The sequence below is a fragment of the Argopecten irradians genome, chromosome 2 (assembly GCF_041381155.1).
Source record: "Argopecten irradians isolate NY chromosome 2, Ai_NY, whole genome shotgun sequence".
NCBI lineage: Eukaryota > Metazoa > Mollusca > Bivalvia > Pectinida > Pectinidae > Argopecten > Argopecten irradians.
This window is the reverse complement of record NC_091135.1, coordinates 14,236,322-14,255,792: the sequence shown is the minus strand read 5'-3', so window position 1 is coordinate 14,255,792 and position 19,471 is coordinate 14,236,322. Positions and strand designations below refer to the sequence as shown.

Below are 19,471 nucleotides of genomic sequence, written 5' to 3'. Positions count from 1 at the left end.
CTACAGGTAGACACGGAGTGCACGAGGTTTAGACTACAGGTAGGCACGGAGTGCACAAGATTTAGACTACAGGTAGACACGGAGTGCACGAGGTTTAGACTACAGGTAGGCATGGAGTGCACAAGATTTAGACTACAGGTAGACACGGAGTGCATTACGTGTGAACACGGTGTCCACTACGGGTAGATCTAGACCTGGTGTCCAGGTACATTCAGACCTAGACAGACAAGGTGATGTGTTACAGCTAGGGATAGGTGGAGGAAAACATTCTTCACTTAGAAATAATACATAATCATATTTTTTCATGTTTTTTTTTTTTTAATTACAAAATCTACAATTTAGTGTACAGTATATATAACTACAGAGATTTGTCTTAGTAAATTTTATATCATTAGTTTCCATTTCATATCTAAAATATATTACGTTTTCTAAAGTCAATGTTTTATGGGTAAATTGCATTAAATATATATGGCATTTACATGAAATACAAGCATTTTGACAAGTCAAAAACAACTTTGAATTGCAGCAAAAACCAGCCCTATTGTGCTTTTGAAACACTTTTAATTTTATAAGAAGCTATCAGTAATACAATCATATACCGGTTAATGCATAGCTTTTAAAGTTATATATGACGTATTTTTCATTATCACGAATCAATATGAGCTTTTAATATGTTATTTATTACCAAAAGTTACCAACATTTTGAGAATTACAGTATTTTCAATGCTTACGTTTTAATTTTACGAATACATATAAGAGCTGAAAATGATTTTTGGCAGTACTGCCAAAAATCATTATATTAACATCTATAGTGAAGTGAAATGAGTTCATACGGTCGGACCATGAAGCCAAATCGTGATCTACAATTTCATTTAACATTTTTATAGCGTTATTAGTCATTGTAAAGTGATTTCTGCAGGTAACTTTCCATATAAACATACATAAGGTATAAAAACAACAGTTTTAAAAGTACATAATTTCTGTGTTGCAACTAACGTTTATTACACATCTGAAGTCATTTGAATGATTTTCACAGCTTTATTCATCAAACTTTATGGTTTTCAATAGATTAGTGAAGAAAAAAATAACATGTCAAAATCTTCGCCCAGTTACGTCACATATAACTTTAAATAAAAAGATTTGATGCATATCAACAGCAACGTATCTAAGTCTCTGATATCCATTATTTATCTAGCGATACCCTTGCAAAATGACTTAATTTCATTAAAATAGATACATTTTTTATATTATTTTTCTTTGCTATCTAAAGTTCTAAAAGAAGTGGACAAAAAAGAGCTTAATAATGTATCCTTTATTAAAAACTGAATGTCTATAAAGGATCCTGCAGAATAAGTATGTAACGTCTTCCACTTATTGTAGGCTTGTCTATCCAATTCAGCTTGTGTTTTTATTAATAATTACCGGTAACCACCATATCTTTATTATCCTAACCCCGCAAGTTATCTTGACCGTATATTGCGTCATGGTCCAATAATTATAACTTGTCAAAGATACAGGTAATCCACAGTATCCAGCTATACCTGTACCTCAAGATGACTATCGATAGATGGTCAGGGGGCAGAGTCGTTGCCTTCTGTGTTTGCAAGGCTTTATGAGAAAGGGGGCAGTATCTTTGTACATGTTTTTTTATTTATTTATTTTTTATTTAGAATTGTTTCAATGAAAGTTTGTTAAGACAAACAAATACTTTACCGTTTAAAAAGCATATACAATGAAGGTTATTTGAAACACATACATACCATTCTTATTAGATACGTGTACATGCATGTTGGGGAGTCTGGGTAAACATGTTCAGCGTATCCAGGGGGGATAGATTGGGGAGGATTGGGATGAGGTAAACACTAGCTCGCAAAACATAGCAAGTGATGCTGAATACACCTCAATTATTGTCATGACAGGCAGTCGTGAAGTAGAGCTGACGGGGCTGTAACTATGCGTAAATTAAGCATGCCTGTCACAACCATGCATTTACTAATAATACATGTACACACACAAACACACACACACATATATATATATAAATGATCAAAATTAATTTAGATAAGGTACTTATTCAACATAATATTGTATTATATATATATATAGTCAGAATAATCAGGTTATATATGTATAAAGCCAGTGCACAAAAAAAAATAATAAAAAGCAATTGAATGAAATTAGATATCCAATAATCTAGAAATAAACTAGTATTTTGATTGTTTTTAAATTTTTATAATAAAGCTTCTTTATCAAATTAATTAAAATGCAACACCAGTTAAAATACAAATCTCTATTGGCTAGCATTGTTGTATAGCTGTACGTATTTGTGTGATGAGTACAATGTATACATGTCGAGAGACTGCCACCCAAGTACACAGCATGCTACATGTATATAAATGGACCTCCTGGGGTTGGGATAAGGTGTTGTTAGTCTAGATCTGTGATACACCTGACTGAACATACATGTATTAAAGGGGGCCCAGTGAAGGCCTCAGGCCCCAGTCTGACCAATGTTATAGGAGATTTCAGAAAAGATGGCGATGACGTCACACAAAGGTACATCCGGTCACACAAAGGTACAACTCTGTATATCTACACATAAACATAGTGGGAACACAGCCGCTTGCGATGATTGTTTACATTCTATTGTAATAAATAGTGCGACAATCCGAGAACTATTGCGTTATTTTAATTATAAAAAGGGTAAATAAATATATTTAACAAAAACATTTAGATATAAACATCTGGTATTCATATATTTTACTCTGTTTATACTCCATTTTCGACCGCCACGAGTAAAAACACGGTCGACATTAGACATACGTGTGACATTGACAGAAGTTACAAAATTATCAGAAACTACATATTAAATTCCAAGTTTTCCCAAATAATATAATGACATTTTAATAATCGATTACTGTTTTCTAAGTTTAACTTGGTAAAACATCTTACGATGTGTGATTATGACTAAATTAAAATTTGCCTTCGTAGATTACCCCAAGCGCACGGCAGCCATTACGTACAGTACTGCCGAGATCCCGAATTTCGTCATTTTTCAGAGTCACAAAATTATATATTCTGGTTAACTTTTTCGTCAGAAATTTTGGAATTTAGTTTATGACATTCAAATGAGTCATTTTATAGTTTCTTTTTATCATATTTTAAAACAAAACTTCGAGTATTTTAGGATTCTCGATGCCGTGCGCAATGTGTCCTGGTCGGCATTTCTAGTATTACGATCTAGCTATGTTGTAATTCATAAATCTAAATGTAGTCTATCTAACATGCATTCAAATTACTTAAAAGTAATATCACCTCAATTTGGCATTTCACATAACGGCACATGGAATAAAAGTGACTAAAAATTAAAAAATAAACTCATGAAATTGAACGATTTCACTATTTTATTTTTCGAGATATCGGCAGCAATACTGTACGTGTACGTACACATACATCTTCATTTATGTGTAACCGTGGTTTATACCATTTATTTAAAACCAGATATACATAGGAAATAACGAAATATATATCTTTTACAAGTACTTATTGAGATATACGTTGGTAATTACGTATAAATATTATTAATTTCCCAACTATTGGCTGTTGACCGAGGTGATCTACCGGCGAAGCCATGCACGAGCGGCCGTGGTCTGACCAGGTGGTTCACATTTCGTTATATTTAGATTAAATAGTGTTATGAACAGATTTTCCGTGTATTACAGAAATATGATACATTGAAATCAATTATTTATTCATAACTTTTTCACAACATGGATTTCTATGTGTGAACAAAAAGCGTGTACATGTGACGGCCCGGCACCGCTTCGCAAGCTGGCCTCAACACTAAATCTACACAAATATATTTAGCAATAAGAAATTGTAAATATAAATGTCTGTAACCTCTGAAACGATAAGAAACTATTTTAATGTCAGAATTTGCAAGTATGAAAGTGTATACTTTTGCCACAGTATCGATTTTGTAGCAGTGCTGTACGTATCTGTTATTGTTTTTATTAGTCTTCATATTGTGTTTGTACCTTTGAGGACCCGGATGTAAACTTTCTGTGACGTCACGCCATCTTTTCTGAAATCTCCTATAACTATTTTAATGTCAGAATTTGCAAGTATGAAAGTGTATACTTTTGCCACAGTATCGATTTTGTAGCAGTGCTGTACGTATCTGTTATTGTTTTTATTAGTCTTCATATTGTGTTTGTACCTTTGAGGACCCGGATGTAAACTTTCTGTGACGTCACGCCATCTTTTCTGAAATCTCCTATACCCGTGTAGTTGATGGAACAGTTTGAAGTCCAAGTGACCATGGCAACTGCAGTCCTAGACTAGCGGTCTACCTTTCGAGCAGGCATATTTTAAAGATGCTCCACCGCTGACAAATGGTATTTTTTCACGATCAAAAACAGGAGCAGACGATTAAGTATTTTTCTTTAGTTACAAAAATTACTTACTTTTCACCATTACCACCGTTGAAAAGTTTGAGCTTCTAATTCTATTTCAAGTTGAAAATATGAAAAATAATTAATTGCATCCCGAAAAAAATCCGTGAAACTATATCCTATATGGAATGAAGTACTGATTGCGCATGCACCAAAGGCAAAATAAATTGTTTTATATTATTTTTTGTATTAATTAGACATACATTTACATTATCAAAACACCAATTATTGTTCAAATGATGAATATCATTTATGCTCTCTCGGCGGTGGAGCATCTTTAAGTTTACAACAGTAGACGATCAAAATATTTCATTGAACGTACTATGTACATGCAAGGACGTATAAGAGAAGGATAATTCACACTGGGTTTTCGGGATGTACAAGGCAGGAACTTTTGTCTTTGTTCACTGACCGTGACGTTGGGCGACGACTGATTTTTCTTTGATATCCGCCGGCGCAGCCTTTGATGTAGCTTGCGGGTGCTCGTCTAAAATGGTCTTAGGGCACTCTGGTTGGTCCATGATTATAATCTGTAGCTAATTCTCAGATCCCGTGCATTGTGCTGTTATTTGGTTATTCTGAGAACATCGAAGGACCGAATTACCTGCGCCTTCAGTTTTAATATGAGATACACAAAGTGCAGGCGTGGCTGGCTATTTGCGGCAGTGATAGTAACCCCTGGGATATCAAGGATGTATGCCGTAGCTGTCAACGTCATTAAAAATCTGTTGAATATATACATAGAGAATACACGGTTAGTATCTTACAATACAAGGTTTATTTTGGTGCGAGACTTAGGAAAGCCGAGATGACGAGGCTTTGCCGAGTCATCTCGGCTTTCCGTGTCGAGCACCAAAATAAACCTTGTATTGTAAGATACTAACCGTGTATTCTGTTTATCCTGCAACCATTATGGCATTCAAAACGAAAGCAAATTGACAGTTCCTTACTTTGTTTCGCTCGAAGCGAGACGATTCTTTGATGCGGAGGTAAAGATTCATTCACTTAACCGAATGAGAGTGCACTCCTTTTTACTGCCGTGGGAAATAAATAAGCGCATTCACAAACAGTCACCGTAATTCTATTCAGTGTGATATATCACTAAAAGAAAATGAAAATACTCAAATAACAATAAATACCCATTAAAGAATTACTTAACAATACATACCTTTGTCATGAGCCAAGAAAAAGACGGCACCGCCATACGAGATTTTCGATATCGTAAAAATGACGTCATTTCGGTGAATGTGACGTCACGTTTTAGCGGGACTGAATGACGTTTCATTCACCGGAAGGTTCAAGATCTGGGTCAAGTTAGAAAAAGTGCCGTCAGATATGGAACAAATTCACGTGATCGTATTGACGGATAAAGCATATCGTATTGACGGATAAAGCACAAGTTTATCCGGCAGTAGTTATCGGTCAGTATGTGGGACAGTTGCAGGATAAAATGTATTGGTATAATCACGAACGAGAGACGGACACCGTGTACAGGGTAATAGTCTATATACACACGTACATGTACCTCTCGGAATCCCCTATTGAAGCGGAACAGTCGCTCACATTAAAATAGTAAATCGTCAAGAATTAAATGCACAAAACATAAACACAACTTATCGATCAGATCTGTGAACTTGGGACTGTGAAACACAAGACAGTGATCGAAAGCCTGTAATTAAAACCAAAGCTTGTGCTGATCGGGAACGTAAATTAAACCCCAGATAGAAAAGCTGACCCTCATAGCTAGTGTGCGTGGACATATGTACAATCGAAGACTTGACTGTCGAGGATATATATAGATCGATACTCCAGCCCTTCCACTAGTAGTGGTGGTGTGAGCATCTCTTCGGTAGGGCTGTGAGACTTTATGACTTTACAGTAAAATGACATGGAAGCAGCTGGTGGCACCATGGATTGTGGGAATATTATTCTTGATCCTTGTGCCATATTTACATATCGGTGAGTACCCGTGTGTGTCGGATATAGAGCTCTAGGTTATATTATACACACGTGATCGTCAAGTGTGACGGCGAGTCAGTAGGATTGGATTTGTATTGTAAGATCACGATTGTTTTGCAGTATATGTACAGGTCGGAAGCACTCCATAACTACTCTTATGCTCACTGTCAATGTTTTCATTATATAATAAAAGTGGCATGATCGACTTAGTGAGAGATTTTATAGGATAAAGGGGTATGTTGCAATTTCATACAGGCGACATATAAACATTTTACAATGTACAATATGTATAAACAATTCGGTTTCATGATAAACATTCATGTGTGTATATCCGTAGCTCCAGTTAGGTCGGGAAGGGGGGTATAATTAAGTAGCCGGAACCTCCGACTTAAGAGGGTGTACATGAATGTTTAAGATGAATACACAACACAAATTTTATTCGAAATGTATCCGGATTGAATGTGTCATGCTTGTGACAAAATAGAGCTGTGTATATATCCATATAAATGTAGCTAACCATCGCGAGTTATATTTACGATTAACAAACTGTCTACTGCAATAAATCGGGGAAGTTTTTACTTAATGCACATCATCCTAAGAATGTACAGGTAATTCATGATCAGTTGCTTTGTTGTACAGCACGCGAGAATTAACTCACAGTGGTGTTATATAATAATTTGTCTCCATACGTGATGGATTAGTGTCCAGTATGGTTGTATGTTGTATGTTTTTTCATCTTTAGCTCCCATCACGAAGAGAATGGGGCTTATATGGAATCACCCTGACGTCGGCGTCGGCGGTGGGAAATGAAGGTTTTAGTGTAAATGTTGAAATACTGTAGACCTTGATTTCGACATAAATTCCCTGCCTGCAGAATCTTTAGTCAATTTCAAGGGACGAAATAGTTTTAAAAAGCTCTCAGAATTATTTTCGTGTACGTAGTCATCTCGCCAAAAGAGCACAAGAAAGCTAATTTTATATGTATTCTGGGACGATATGGCGTTTTCAATTGATGCATAAATACATTCCTCTATTATAAGGATCTGTATTTTCATCAGATTGGAAAATGTTACCCAATGAGCCGAAAGGTTTGGTGCAAGCTCTAAAATACTGTTATCTGTAAAAAGTGACACGGATTTCTGCATATACATTGGATTATAAGCCTTGTTTTTGGCATGGACAAATAATCTGAGAATGAAAAATAAGAGTTTTGAGTATATTATGTATGCACAATGTATACGTGTTGGTTATGAAATATCGACTTCCTGCGTTGTGGTTACGAGTCACATGCCTAGATGTTTGTGACACATGCGTAGTGACTACATTAGAGGTATGCATGATGATGCATTTAACACTTATAAATGTGCATTGCGACTATATACTACTGAGCTATTTTCACAAAAAAGTTGAATGTATGACCTTTGGTAAGTATGTAAACGCGATTTATTGGAATATTTAACTTTACTTAGCCTAGTCTTCGAATTATTTCAACAATGAGTAGGGTTTTTTTTAAGTTCATATGGAAATAAAAGCAACTTTTATTTCTAATACTAGTGGTGTTGTCTAAAATAGAAACATTGAAATAAGGCGCCATATTTACCTTCCAAACAAAAGTCTTGTATGTTTACAACCAGGTAAAGTGTCCGGGCGATAGTCTGTGTCATAAAACTTAGTGTCGTTATAAATACACACATGTACATTTAGATTTTGTCTAATATTCTGATACAATACTTAACCACAAAGTACATAAACATACCCAAGACTTCGAAGAATTTATAAAATGATTTTGTAAGATACATATGCATGTATTACTGATAACACATCCTCAACAATGACAAACGGCGCTGTATGTTATTTTCTGTAAGGTGACAACATAGACATTTTATGTTTGCAGAAGTTTTATGTGAAACAGGATTTCGTCCAATCTGTATAAGTGGTTTAATTATGCATTATGTGATAAAATCTTACCACACTTTGATTTTACAGCCCGATTGATACTGAGCTACCAGCTGCATGATTTATGATACATGTACATCGTCCAACCCTCTAAAGCCAGTGATTCACAGGGTCTCGGCATGTTTTTCCAATACAGACGTACTAGTATGTTTGATTAATATTACATCGCACAATGCCCCAGACCGATTTACAGAGTCTCTGTATGTTTTCCAGCTCGGGCATACTGTACGTTTGATTAATGCAAATTATTCTATATTTTGTTTTAGTTTTTAAACGATATTTGATTCAAGTAGACTCTAATACAATGTATGTATTTATACATAGAAGTACATCTGAAACTAGGATTTGTAATGTAAGGGATTATTGTGAAACAGACTATACGTTGTGTAAACATGTACCCATGTATTGATGACGTAGGGACCGCATGGTCTTCTTTAAATTTGGATTACACACTAATGGCGATACACGCGGTGTTCAGTGTTGTCTGTAAACTGGTCCCCTAATGTCAACCAGTGACATAACATGCTGTCAGAAGTGTGGGATAAACTCGCCTAGGTAATCGTTGAAGCAGACATGGCGTCGTATAATTTTCCCACCGGAAAAGTTTAATTTCAAAGCTCTGGAGGAGTGGATGAAATGGGAAAAACGTTTTGACCGGTTTCGGGTGGCATCAGGGCTGTCGGGAAAGGACGAAGCTCTCCAGGTAAACCCATTAATTTATTCCATGGGTCCGGAGGCTGAGGAAATATTCGGTCATTTGAACTTACGGAAGATGAAAAGAAAGTCTATGAAACTGTGAAAGATAAATTTGAAGGTTATATTGTGGTCCGTCGAAATATCTTATTTGAGCGCACCAAATTAAACCAACATAAACAAAACGATGATGACCATGTTGAAACATTTATTACATCGTTACATGCCCTGTCAGAACATTGTAATTACGTGACTTGCAGAGAGGAGATGATTAGGGACAGGTTGGACTGAAAAATGTGAAACTGTCTGAGAAATACAACTTGATGCAAATTTGACTTTAGAAAAAGCTGTTACACAAGCACGTCAAGGCTGTCAAAAAGCAACAGTCTGTAGTCCGAAACGCTGAAACCCCAACCCCTGCAAATGTCGATAGACTTCACATAAGAAATAAAGGCCATGACCATGATCATCGACAACCCTATATATCAAAGCATAAACCGCAATATCAATGTCAAGGTCAAGAAAGTCAAGGACAGTGTCACCGATGTGGCCATGATGTACACAAGCTTGATCAGTATCCCGCGAAACTTGTGAAATATCACCGTTGTAAGGACATCGGACATTACAACAAAATGTGTAGAAATAAAAGCCACAGGCACAACCGTCGGCGAGGAAAAACCAACGAACTCAACGTGGAAAGTGATTCTGATGAAGACTGTTATGATACAGCCTTTCTAGTGTCAGTCGGAACGGACAAAAATGATATGGGCCTCGAATGGTCGATAAATCTAGTACTTGAGCAAACAAAGGTAACATTTAAAATGGATACCGCCGCGGACGTAACGGTTATCCCTGAGAAACTGTACAACAGAATCCGTAAACCGTTGGTAAAGTCTACAAAAGTGCTGGTAGGTCCAGATAAGCAGAAACTAAGTGTGATAGGAAAATTTCAAGGACAGATGAAAGGTAAGAGCAGTACTGTGCTACAAGACATCTATGTTGTAAAAAAATTGGGGAGACCCGCAATAAAATCCTTGGACTTGATTAGGTTAGTCGGACCGGTGAGTGTAAAACCCAAGTTGTTCTGTGGTCTTGGAAAATTTGATGGTGCGTATCGTATTACGCTTAAGTCAGATGCTGTACCTCATGCCGTTACTACTCTGAGGCGAATAGCAATAGCGTACATGCCGAAAGTTAAAAATGAACTTAATAGTATGGTGAATCTAGGTATTATTTATAGAGGCTGTTAAACGCGAGATTCGTCAGATGCCAGCTGTCGACCAAACACTCAGTCAATTGAGTGATTCAGGCTTCTGGCAAATTCCGCTCTCCGAAGAAACGTCCATGTTGACCTGTTTTATTACTTCCTTCGGAAGATTTCGGTATCATCGTCTCCAATTCGTTATAACCTCCGCGCATGAAATTTTTCAGCGGAAAATGACGGAGATTCTCGAAGGACAAGAGGGAGTCATTTGCCAAACGGATTCGGGTCTACACAGGAGGACCACGATGTTAGACTAACCGCCGCTCTCGTGAAGATTGAACAGGCCGGGCTAACTTTAAATCAAGACAAATGCCAGTTCTCAAGGTCTTCGGTCACCTTTCTAGGACACGTGATAAACAGTGAAGGCTTAAAGCCAGATCCGAAACGAATAAAGGCGCTTGTGGACATGCCATCGCCGGAAAACATTACAGAACTCCGTAAATTTCTCGGAATGGCAAATCAGCTTGGAAAGTTTTCCCCGAGGTTAGCCGAGCTTACGAAACCCTTTAGAGACCTTCTGAGCGTTAACTCCGAGTGGTATTGGAGTGAGACTCAGGACGCAGCCATGGTATCAGTAAAGCAGTAAAACTTAGTTCAGCACCAACACTGGCGCTGTTCAATCCATCCGCATAAACAAAATTATCTGCTGATGCATCATCGTACGGACTTGGGGCAGTGTTGTTACAAAAACCTGTTGATGACAGCGACAAACCTTGGCGAGCAGTCGCATACGCGTCTCGGGCAATGTCGCCTACGGAAACTAATTACGCGCATGTGGAAAAAGAGGCCCTCGCCAACACATGGGCTTGTGATAAATTCAGTGATCTTATCACCGGGATGGACATAGTGATAGAGACCGATCATAAGCCTTTACTCGCGTTACTCGGGTATAAACAGTTTTTCGATTTACCACCACGAATTCAACGATTCCGTGTGCGTTTGATGATATATTCGTACAAAATGGTGAACACACCTAGACAAGAGTCATCTATTCGTGTCACGGAAGCACTATCTCGCTCTCCCTTAAAGGACATTGACGAAATTGATGAGAAACTCGGTGACGAGGTAGCCGCACACGTTGATTATGTAGTGTCGCAAGTTCCCGCCACTTCAGCAAAACAGCAAAACGACGAAACATATATTGAGCTAATCAAACACATCAGAGAAGGTTGACCGGATAAGTCGCGACTATCTACTCGAAGTATTCCCTATTGCACGGTTCGTGAAGAACTTAATATTGAGGACGGACTCTTGTTGCGAAAAATTCGACTTTTGATCCCGAAATCGATCCAAAGCGATATAATGTCAAAAATTCATGAAGGACATCAAGGCATCGTAAAATGCCAAAGACTGGCGAAAGCTGGTGTTTGGTGGCCTGGAATGAGTCGCGACATTGGAAATATGGTTCGCGACTGTGTTGATTGCGCTAAACACAAAAAAGGCCTTGGCAAAAGGTTGGCTCTGACTTGTTTCATTGGCGCGATAAAGACTTTTTTTCGCGTTACATAGAAATTGCCCTGGTAGAGGACAGTTTTACCTCCCACTCAGACGTGAATCACCTTAAATCTATATTTGCACGACATGGTGTACCAGAGACTGTGGTATCAGACGACGGGTCACAGTATGTTTTGGAAACGTTTCAAAAGTTCTCCACCAATTGCAGTTTTAAACATGTAACCAGCAGCCCCAGGTACCCTCAGGGTAATGGGGAGGCGAAGAGGTCAGTACAGACAATTAAGCGACTCCTCAATGAGTCTAAGGATCCATATTTAGCACTACTTTCATACCGTAGCACTCCGCTCGAACAAGGTAAAAGTCCAGTTGTAAATGGACAGGAAATTCCAAACAACCCTACCCATACATCCATCCGTCCTCATTCCAGCCAGTGACGGACAAGAGAGATTTCGGACTACGGACATGAAATGTAAAGTGGTTCAAAAACAGAATTATGTCAAACATCACAGAGCTAGATCTAAACCTGAGCTTACATTCGGTGACAATGTGTTGATAAAAACTCGGGACTCTCGTATTCCGGGGATTGTGAAATCAACATCCACAACTCTGCGATCAAATCTAGTCAACACCTCAAAAGGTGTACTTCGACGTTACAGGAGACATTTGACCAAAGTCTCTGGTTATATCCACGATGAGCTAAGTCAACAATCTGACGATGACGATATCGACCTCAAAGAAACATCCAATGTCGAAGGAGGAGGAATCCCTTCCCCGTGTACAGTGACTGTGACGAGATCTGGTCGTTTGTCAAAACCTCCAGTGAAAATGGACCTTTAAAACTGTGTTCAATTTCGAATTACAATTCTGTGCTATAATTTGGAATCCTAATGCCACGCCTCTATAGTATTAGTGTAAAATCATATCATTTTGGTTTAAGTATGATTTCAGTTGATGCGTAGTTAATGATTAATAGTTATAGTTAAATTGCCTTAATGAGGTGAATTAGTTTATTCATGTTCAAAGGGTTTGCGTATTGAAAAATATTATCGTCATGTAGACTGTTATTTTAATTATCAATACCTGAGAGAGTACATTTAAAGCCCAACAAAGGGGGAAGTAATGTAAGGCATTATTGTGAAGCAGACTATACTTTGGGTAAACATGTACCCATGTAATGATGACGTAGAGCCCGCATGGTCCTCTTCGGATTACACACTAATGGCGATACACGCGGTGTTCAGTGTTGTCTGTAAATTGGTCCCCTAATTCAACAAGTGACATAACAGGATTGGAAAACAGACTAATAGCTGATATTAATTCTTTTTCTGTATTTATGTGTAATTATGTACACGTAGTGATATTAATGTACAAATACTATCTGCAAATACACATGTACATTGCAGCTATGTAGAAAAGTGGTAAATCTAGTTTACATGTTTGATCAGGTGATCTTATACATATCAAGGTCCTGTGCCCCGCTATAGTAGTATGTACCGAGGTTTGAAATTTGAAACGTGTACATTCCTATCACACTTGGACTGTCTCAATTTATAGCCCCCTTCTTGTTTACACACTTGTCACATTTTAGATGTAAATTGCATTTTATTTCTACTTTTGTGTCGTCTCTATACATTTACCTGTTTAAATTTAAGGAGGTTTCGCTTCGTTGGTTTTTTCGCGAAACTTGTGTGTAGATGTTAATACTATCCCAATGAACGCCAAGGCTCAGCAATATCATTTTATGACTGAAACATGGGACATCTTAATTATGATATAAGTAGAATTTATTTTAGGTATCAAATTGAGTCCGAGATAAATATAAAATTCCGCCATCTTAAATCTGGCACATCCTTAAATGACTTTTAAGGAGACAGATTTGTATCAGTATATCAATACGTTTTTCTGAATCCTTATAATTGTAATGTGATACAACAAATTACTTTTTGAAAAATAAAGATGGTTTAAACTAAATGACCTTGACTAGGATGTAAAATCAAAATAAATATATCTAAATATTTTGCTGAAGACTCGTACCTTGTCGAAATATGATGTCAAGGACGTCAGTGCATTCTTTAAATATCTGTATTGGCTTTTGGCTGAAAATAAAAATATCATACATATATAATATAAATATATCCAGAGTATTCCACCACTGTCTAGATATAAATGCATTTGTTTATTTTGATAAAACATGCATATGCATGCAAATCGGATAATGACGTCCATTGAAAAATTGTATTTTACAGGAATATTCCACTTAAAGCTGTGGGTTCCCAATAAAAGTCCTGTAGACAAAGAACAATGTAGATGTACGTGTTGGGATACCGTATTTAAAGGTAAGTACTAGATGGCTTGTTCTGTGTTATGTGAATAAGGGGGCGACACCAGCAACCGGAAGTAACGGATATGTCGTCTGTGAAACGGAAGTTAAACGTGGTTTTGTAGTACTGTACTTGTAGATAATCAGGTTCGTCAGCACAACAGAGCTGACTACACGAATTAATAAACCCGACACATTCACATCAAACAATCAACGCCTGGTCACCGAGTCCACAGCTCATGAACATGTCGGGCATGCGCAGCTGCCAGGTACTGACATGCATGTTATCGGTTTATTACTCCGGTATTCATCGACCTCCTGTACCCGACACGTCCTGAAATTACCATGGCTGTTAATAGTGCGCTTAACTACAAAACGGGACATTTTTTCCTTGCCAAAACACATTTTTTTTGTTTCCTAGTTGCTAAATTATTGATAAATTTGGCGTAATTCTCCAAGCTAAAACTCGCACAAAAGCAATGAGAATAGGGTTAATAATTATTGGTTATAAGTTGGAGTAGTGGTTCAGCTAAGTGTCTGTCTCCTAGCCAACAGAGGTTCGATCCCCATACGGACGTATCACCTACCGATCACTTGGGTTTTCTTCGGGCACTCCGGACCAATCGCGTGCCTACATCCAGGGCATTGAAAGTTATATCTATTGTTTCACAATCGATGTAAAATAGATAAAGTTTATTGTTTAGGCGTTAAGAGCGACCATCTGTATCTTAGTTGGTATAGATCGTAATCAAGAATGCCGTTAACGAATTGTGGTATAAGGTATTTTCGCGATTTTGCTTATATTTCTATTGCAAAAAAAAAAAAATCTATTGTCGCTCGCGACTTTTGTCATAATTTCAAAACCACGATAATTTTTTATCTGTGCAATTATTCGAATATGCAGAACATATCAAATTCCATTGTTTTACAGCATTACATTGGTTATAGATTTTAGTGAGTCTAACATTCTTGAGTCTTGTTATCGTAGGCGGTGATTTTTGAATAGCAAATTGTGGCGCGATGGCCACGTTTTGTGTGTTAGGGTAAAGTATACAGTTGCTGAGTGTCACAATCACACGATACGTCTAAGACAGAGAAGATCATATATGATTGTACTCATTTGGAATATGATCCAAGACATACGGGAAAGCTTTTTCGACGAAATGTTACAAAACAGCAACATAATCATGATTGTTTTTTTTATTTTCCAGGAACTTACCAGAATCAGGATGTCATCAAGTACAAGCACGTGTATTTTAACGCAACAGTACAGACATTTCTCATCTGGATCATCACAGTCTGTCACGTGATCGGCGCATACGAAGCTTTGAAGTTTCTTTGGGTGACCTTGATCTCCAGAGAATATCGATTGTCCATGATGTGTTTATTTCTTATGGACGTATACCCTATATATTATTCGTGGTGGAATTACCTTAACTATTTCAATGATGACTTTTACGATCAATTTACCCATCAGTTTTTCTTTACTGTCACGGAGTTTATCTCGGCGTACTTTATCCTGCAGCTTTGCTCAATAACTCAGGAGATTGACAAGTTTAAAATTATAACGATTGTCTCCATTAGTGCCGTTCATTTGCTCATAGGGGGCGTTGATCAATTTTTTGTACAAATGTTTCTAGGTGAAGGGAAAATGTACCAGAAGCTACGAAATTTTGGTTTTATGTTACCGGACATCTTGCATATATGTTTACCGGTTTATGTGTATCACAGATCACGATTTGACATAAACAGTAAGAATTATAAACAACAATTATTTGCTAAAAATGATATGTTTTATTGTCTATCTGCCTTATGCTGTGGTTTTGTCTTAGGCAAACTGATCCTTTCCTGACATAGATACTAGTATATATTATAAGACTCCTAATTTCATATGTGTATATGAAGGATAGGGATATCCTACCCGAGGGTCACAAAATGTTGAAAAAGCCGAGGCTTGCCGCGAGTTTTATACTATTTTGTGATCCCGAGGGTAGAATATCACTATCCTTCATATCCACATATGTAAGAGTATTTTTCTTTCATACCTCGACGTTTTATAACAATTATAGAGCTATTATATACCACCATTTCGAAATAAGTTCGAAGAAACCCGCGACTGCAAGTCAGTTCTCCAAACATGAAAATTAGGTGCTGTCTTTAAACTCAAATCCCGGTTTTTGCATCTTTTATTGTAAAAAAAATCCTAGCTTCTACCGAGAAAATATAGTAATTTCGATGAAGGCATGATGTCACGAGACTGTATTGCATGAGTAGCTATATATTACAATATTACAGCCTCAGGCGACATGAGTGTATTGCATGAGACCAGCCAGTAATGCACCCGTCGGCATGAACGAAATAATATTATGAAACATTAATGTTTTTTTACTGAGTTCTTATATTAATTAATTCAGTACACATTCCCTTCCAACAAACTTTTGCTATGTACATGTCCAATGTTTTCTTTCTTTGCTTTACATACATGCACGATATGAAATTTGCATTACTTTATATGTAATATACATGTTTAAATAGAAACAAACAATGCTAAATTAAGTATAAATATAAGGTATTTTACTAGGTCCTTGGATACGTATTTGATATTGTACAATGTATGAGCTTGCTTATGTTGCATGTAGCGTGAACAATACACGCGGTGTGAAGGGAATGTCAATAAAATGAGAAAAGTGCTGTTAAAAATCTTGACTTTTGGTTAGAACTGAAACTCACTATTGATCAGCCTTTAGCATCTCGTATAGCATGAACACGAAATGAATGAGATTTATGAGCTGGAATTCATTTAATGGTGTCTTGTTCATTTTTGTTACACTTATTGATCGGTTCTTGCATATATAAACTGTACGACTTTGATACGTCGTAAACTGCACGTGATGTATACTTCGAATCATACCGTAAGCATATAGGATGATAAGTTTCTTAATACATGTTCTATATATATATATAATCCCCACAACGATCCGAAAAATAGTTACAGATTATATAATTATGGACTCACCTGATTGCCCACAGATCATTATTTCATCATAAGACCATCTGACCCGAAGGGTTTTGTCAGTCGTCATCTGCCATTCGTAAACTTTCCACATTTATAACGTCTTTTCAAGTTCTGCCGGTGCGATTTGGCTGAAACTTGCCTGAAATGATCCTGACATGGCCCGACCAATTATTGTTATTTTTCGGGTCGATCTGAAATCCAAGATAGCCTCCGTAGGCGCCATCATGAAAACACACTTTGAACTTCTTCTGAAGTTCTACTGGTGCAATTTGGCTGCAACTTAGTCAGATGACCATTAGGGCCTTTTGGCCCTGTATTATTCCATGTAGATATTCGTCGTTTCGATGTGAAAAATTTACATCATAGGGAATAAAACACCATAAAACGATACATTTTTTTCTGCATGGACTAAAGGATAGGGATATTTTACCCAAAAGTCACAAAATAAAAAAATATCGCGTACCTTGCCGTTTTATTAAAATTGTAAAAGCATGAAAAAATACTATTTATACAAATGGATATTGCAGTAGGCAAAGCCTATGATAGCTATCTCCACCCCAATTCGGTATGGTACAATTACCAACAAAATATTTTTAATATTTAATATAATTAAATCGTTAATAAATATTGTTAGTGTATCTTACCAACCTATCAACGTAGAAAATAATCTAAAATAAATAAATAAATAATAATAATAATAAAAACAACAACAAAAAAAACCTTTGAGTTTCCTAAGTGTGGTCTTATATACGATATACCTTGCAATTGATATGTATTCATTTCTTCATCAATTTGATTCAATTTATTTATTCCGTAAGCCTTGCGGCTTATAAGCTACAAAGTGCAATTTTGATACATATTAAAAAAGTTAAATACAGTTGTGTGACCGCACAACGATACACGATGTGCGGACGATGTGCTCACGATGTATGCACGATGTGCGGTCTGTGCGATATAAACGGTGTCTGGGCGATAGCTATCGTGGCTGATACAAATTTAGGAATTCAATTTTATTGAGTAAACAAGCGAAACGATGATGGGGTTAACGTTTTATTTCTGTTGTATTGAAGACATGGTAAATCTAAATGTGATAATAAAGGATATCCATTAAATAATAAATATGTGTTTAGTTTTGTTTTGTTTACTTGACAATTTACGTACTCGGGGCTGATAAACAGTCTACTGTACCGGTTAATTAGACCTTTACATTATTGATTTTAAATTTCTTCAGACTATGTTGTTTCTATTGTTACAATATTTCAGTTTTAAAATTTGATTGTTTATAAATAACTAAAACAAAAACATTTTGAAGCAAGTCAGCTTTACTAATTAAAACTAATGTCATGTGGTCTCATTGAGAAATTACATTTAGATATTCAAACTTAACTATACGCAAAACCGTTTGAAAGATACAGTTTACATATGTAGCTACCTTTATTCTAGCTAGATTATAGATTTTACCTGAAATTTACAAAGAATGTGTATTATCTAAATATCTGGTTTTACGTACGTTCATCCAGGTATTCACATCCTTTTCTATGCTAGATCTTTTGGACTAGTATATACGTATACCTGAGCCAGGATATTAGTTAAATTGTCAGATCGGCGAAATACACATACAATTGATTTGAATGCTATAATGAACCCCCTGGAGATAAAGAAAATAGGTATACCTTACCTGTGACGCCTGACTGATCATCATCTCAGGTAAGGTGTCAATTTCTTAGGTGGAGGAATAGGAAAAGAGGGAAAAAGAACCCTAGGCCAAGTGACCATAACGACAGCCCTATGTGCCTATAATTTCGTGTATGCAGGTAGAGTGTATACCTGTATCCCCACGTACATACACATGTATGTACAATGTGCAGTACATATATATATAAGTATATGTGACAGACTTTTGTGCCTATAACATTGGGTATAATACACATGTACATGTACATCTACGTACTGTACATGTAATATGATAAAATATTGTATCTTATGTGTATGGATAAAAACTAAAACAGATCTACATGTATAATTAAAATGTCTCTTGACAACATGAATTATATATGACACTTCACATTATTTTATGTTCATGTCATCACTTTTAGTTAACAAATTTATTTAATCTTCTAATAAATGTACACAACTTAATATAGATTTTATGTTTATATATAATATATATAGAGATCGCCCAAACTGCCAATTTAACGAATAAATCAAAATTATATATACTTCAAATGTGATGATGAAATATTACATGTGTAGAAACATATGTTTAAACAGAAATTAAGTATTACATTTAGATATCACTGAAATGACAGTACAAGTAAATTAGACTCATCAACACGGCCCGTGTATGGATCGAT

At 36.5% G+C, this 19,471-nt stretch overlaps 1 protein-coding gene across 3 annotated transcripts; it reads left to right on the top strand.

Moving 5' to 3' along the window:
- The first annotated feature begins 5,245 nt into the window (after window positions 1-5,245).
- On the top strand, window positions 5,246-18,236 carry LOC138314549 (uncharacterized). Of its 3 annotated transcripts, none has more exons than XM_069254936.1 (3): window positions 5,246-6,413; window positions 14,028-14,117; window positions 15,313-18,236. In XM_069254936.1, the coding sequence occupies exons 1-3, from the start codon at window positions 6,338-6,340 to the stop codon at window positions 15,951-15,953; spliced, it is 807 nt and encodes a 268-aa protein (XP_069111037.1). In that variant the 5' UTR covers window positions 5,246-6,337; the 3' UTR covers window positions 15,954-18,236. The 3 variants fall into 3 exon arrangements, with proteins under 3 accessions (XP_069111037.1, XP_069111036.1, XP_069111038.1); XM_069254935.1 differs by lacking the exon at window positions 5,246-6,413 and adding an exon at window positions 7,713-7,837; XM_069254937.1 differs by lacking the exon at window positions 5,246-6,413 and adding an exon at window positions 7,930-8,513.
- The last annotated feature ends 1,235 nt before the right edge of the window (window positions 18,237-19,471 follow it).

Bases quoted from the DNA above. Each gene is read 5' to 3' on its own strand.
- LOC138314549 (XM_069254935.1), top strand. From the start codon at position 7,750: ATGATGATGCATTTAACACTTATAAATGTGCATTGCGACTATATACTA. The intron at 7,838-14,027 runs GTAAGTATGTAA...TGTATTTTACAG, and splicing joins AGTTGAATGTATGACCTTTG to GAATATTCCACTTAAAGCTG. The intron at 14,118-15,312 runs GTAAGTACTAGA...TTTATTTTCCAG, and splicing joins TTGGGATACCGTATTTAAAG to GAACTTACCAGAATCAGGAT.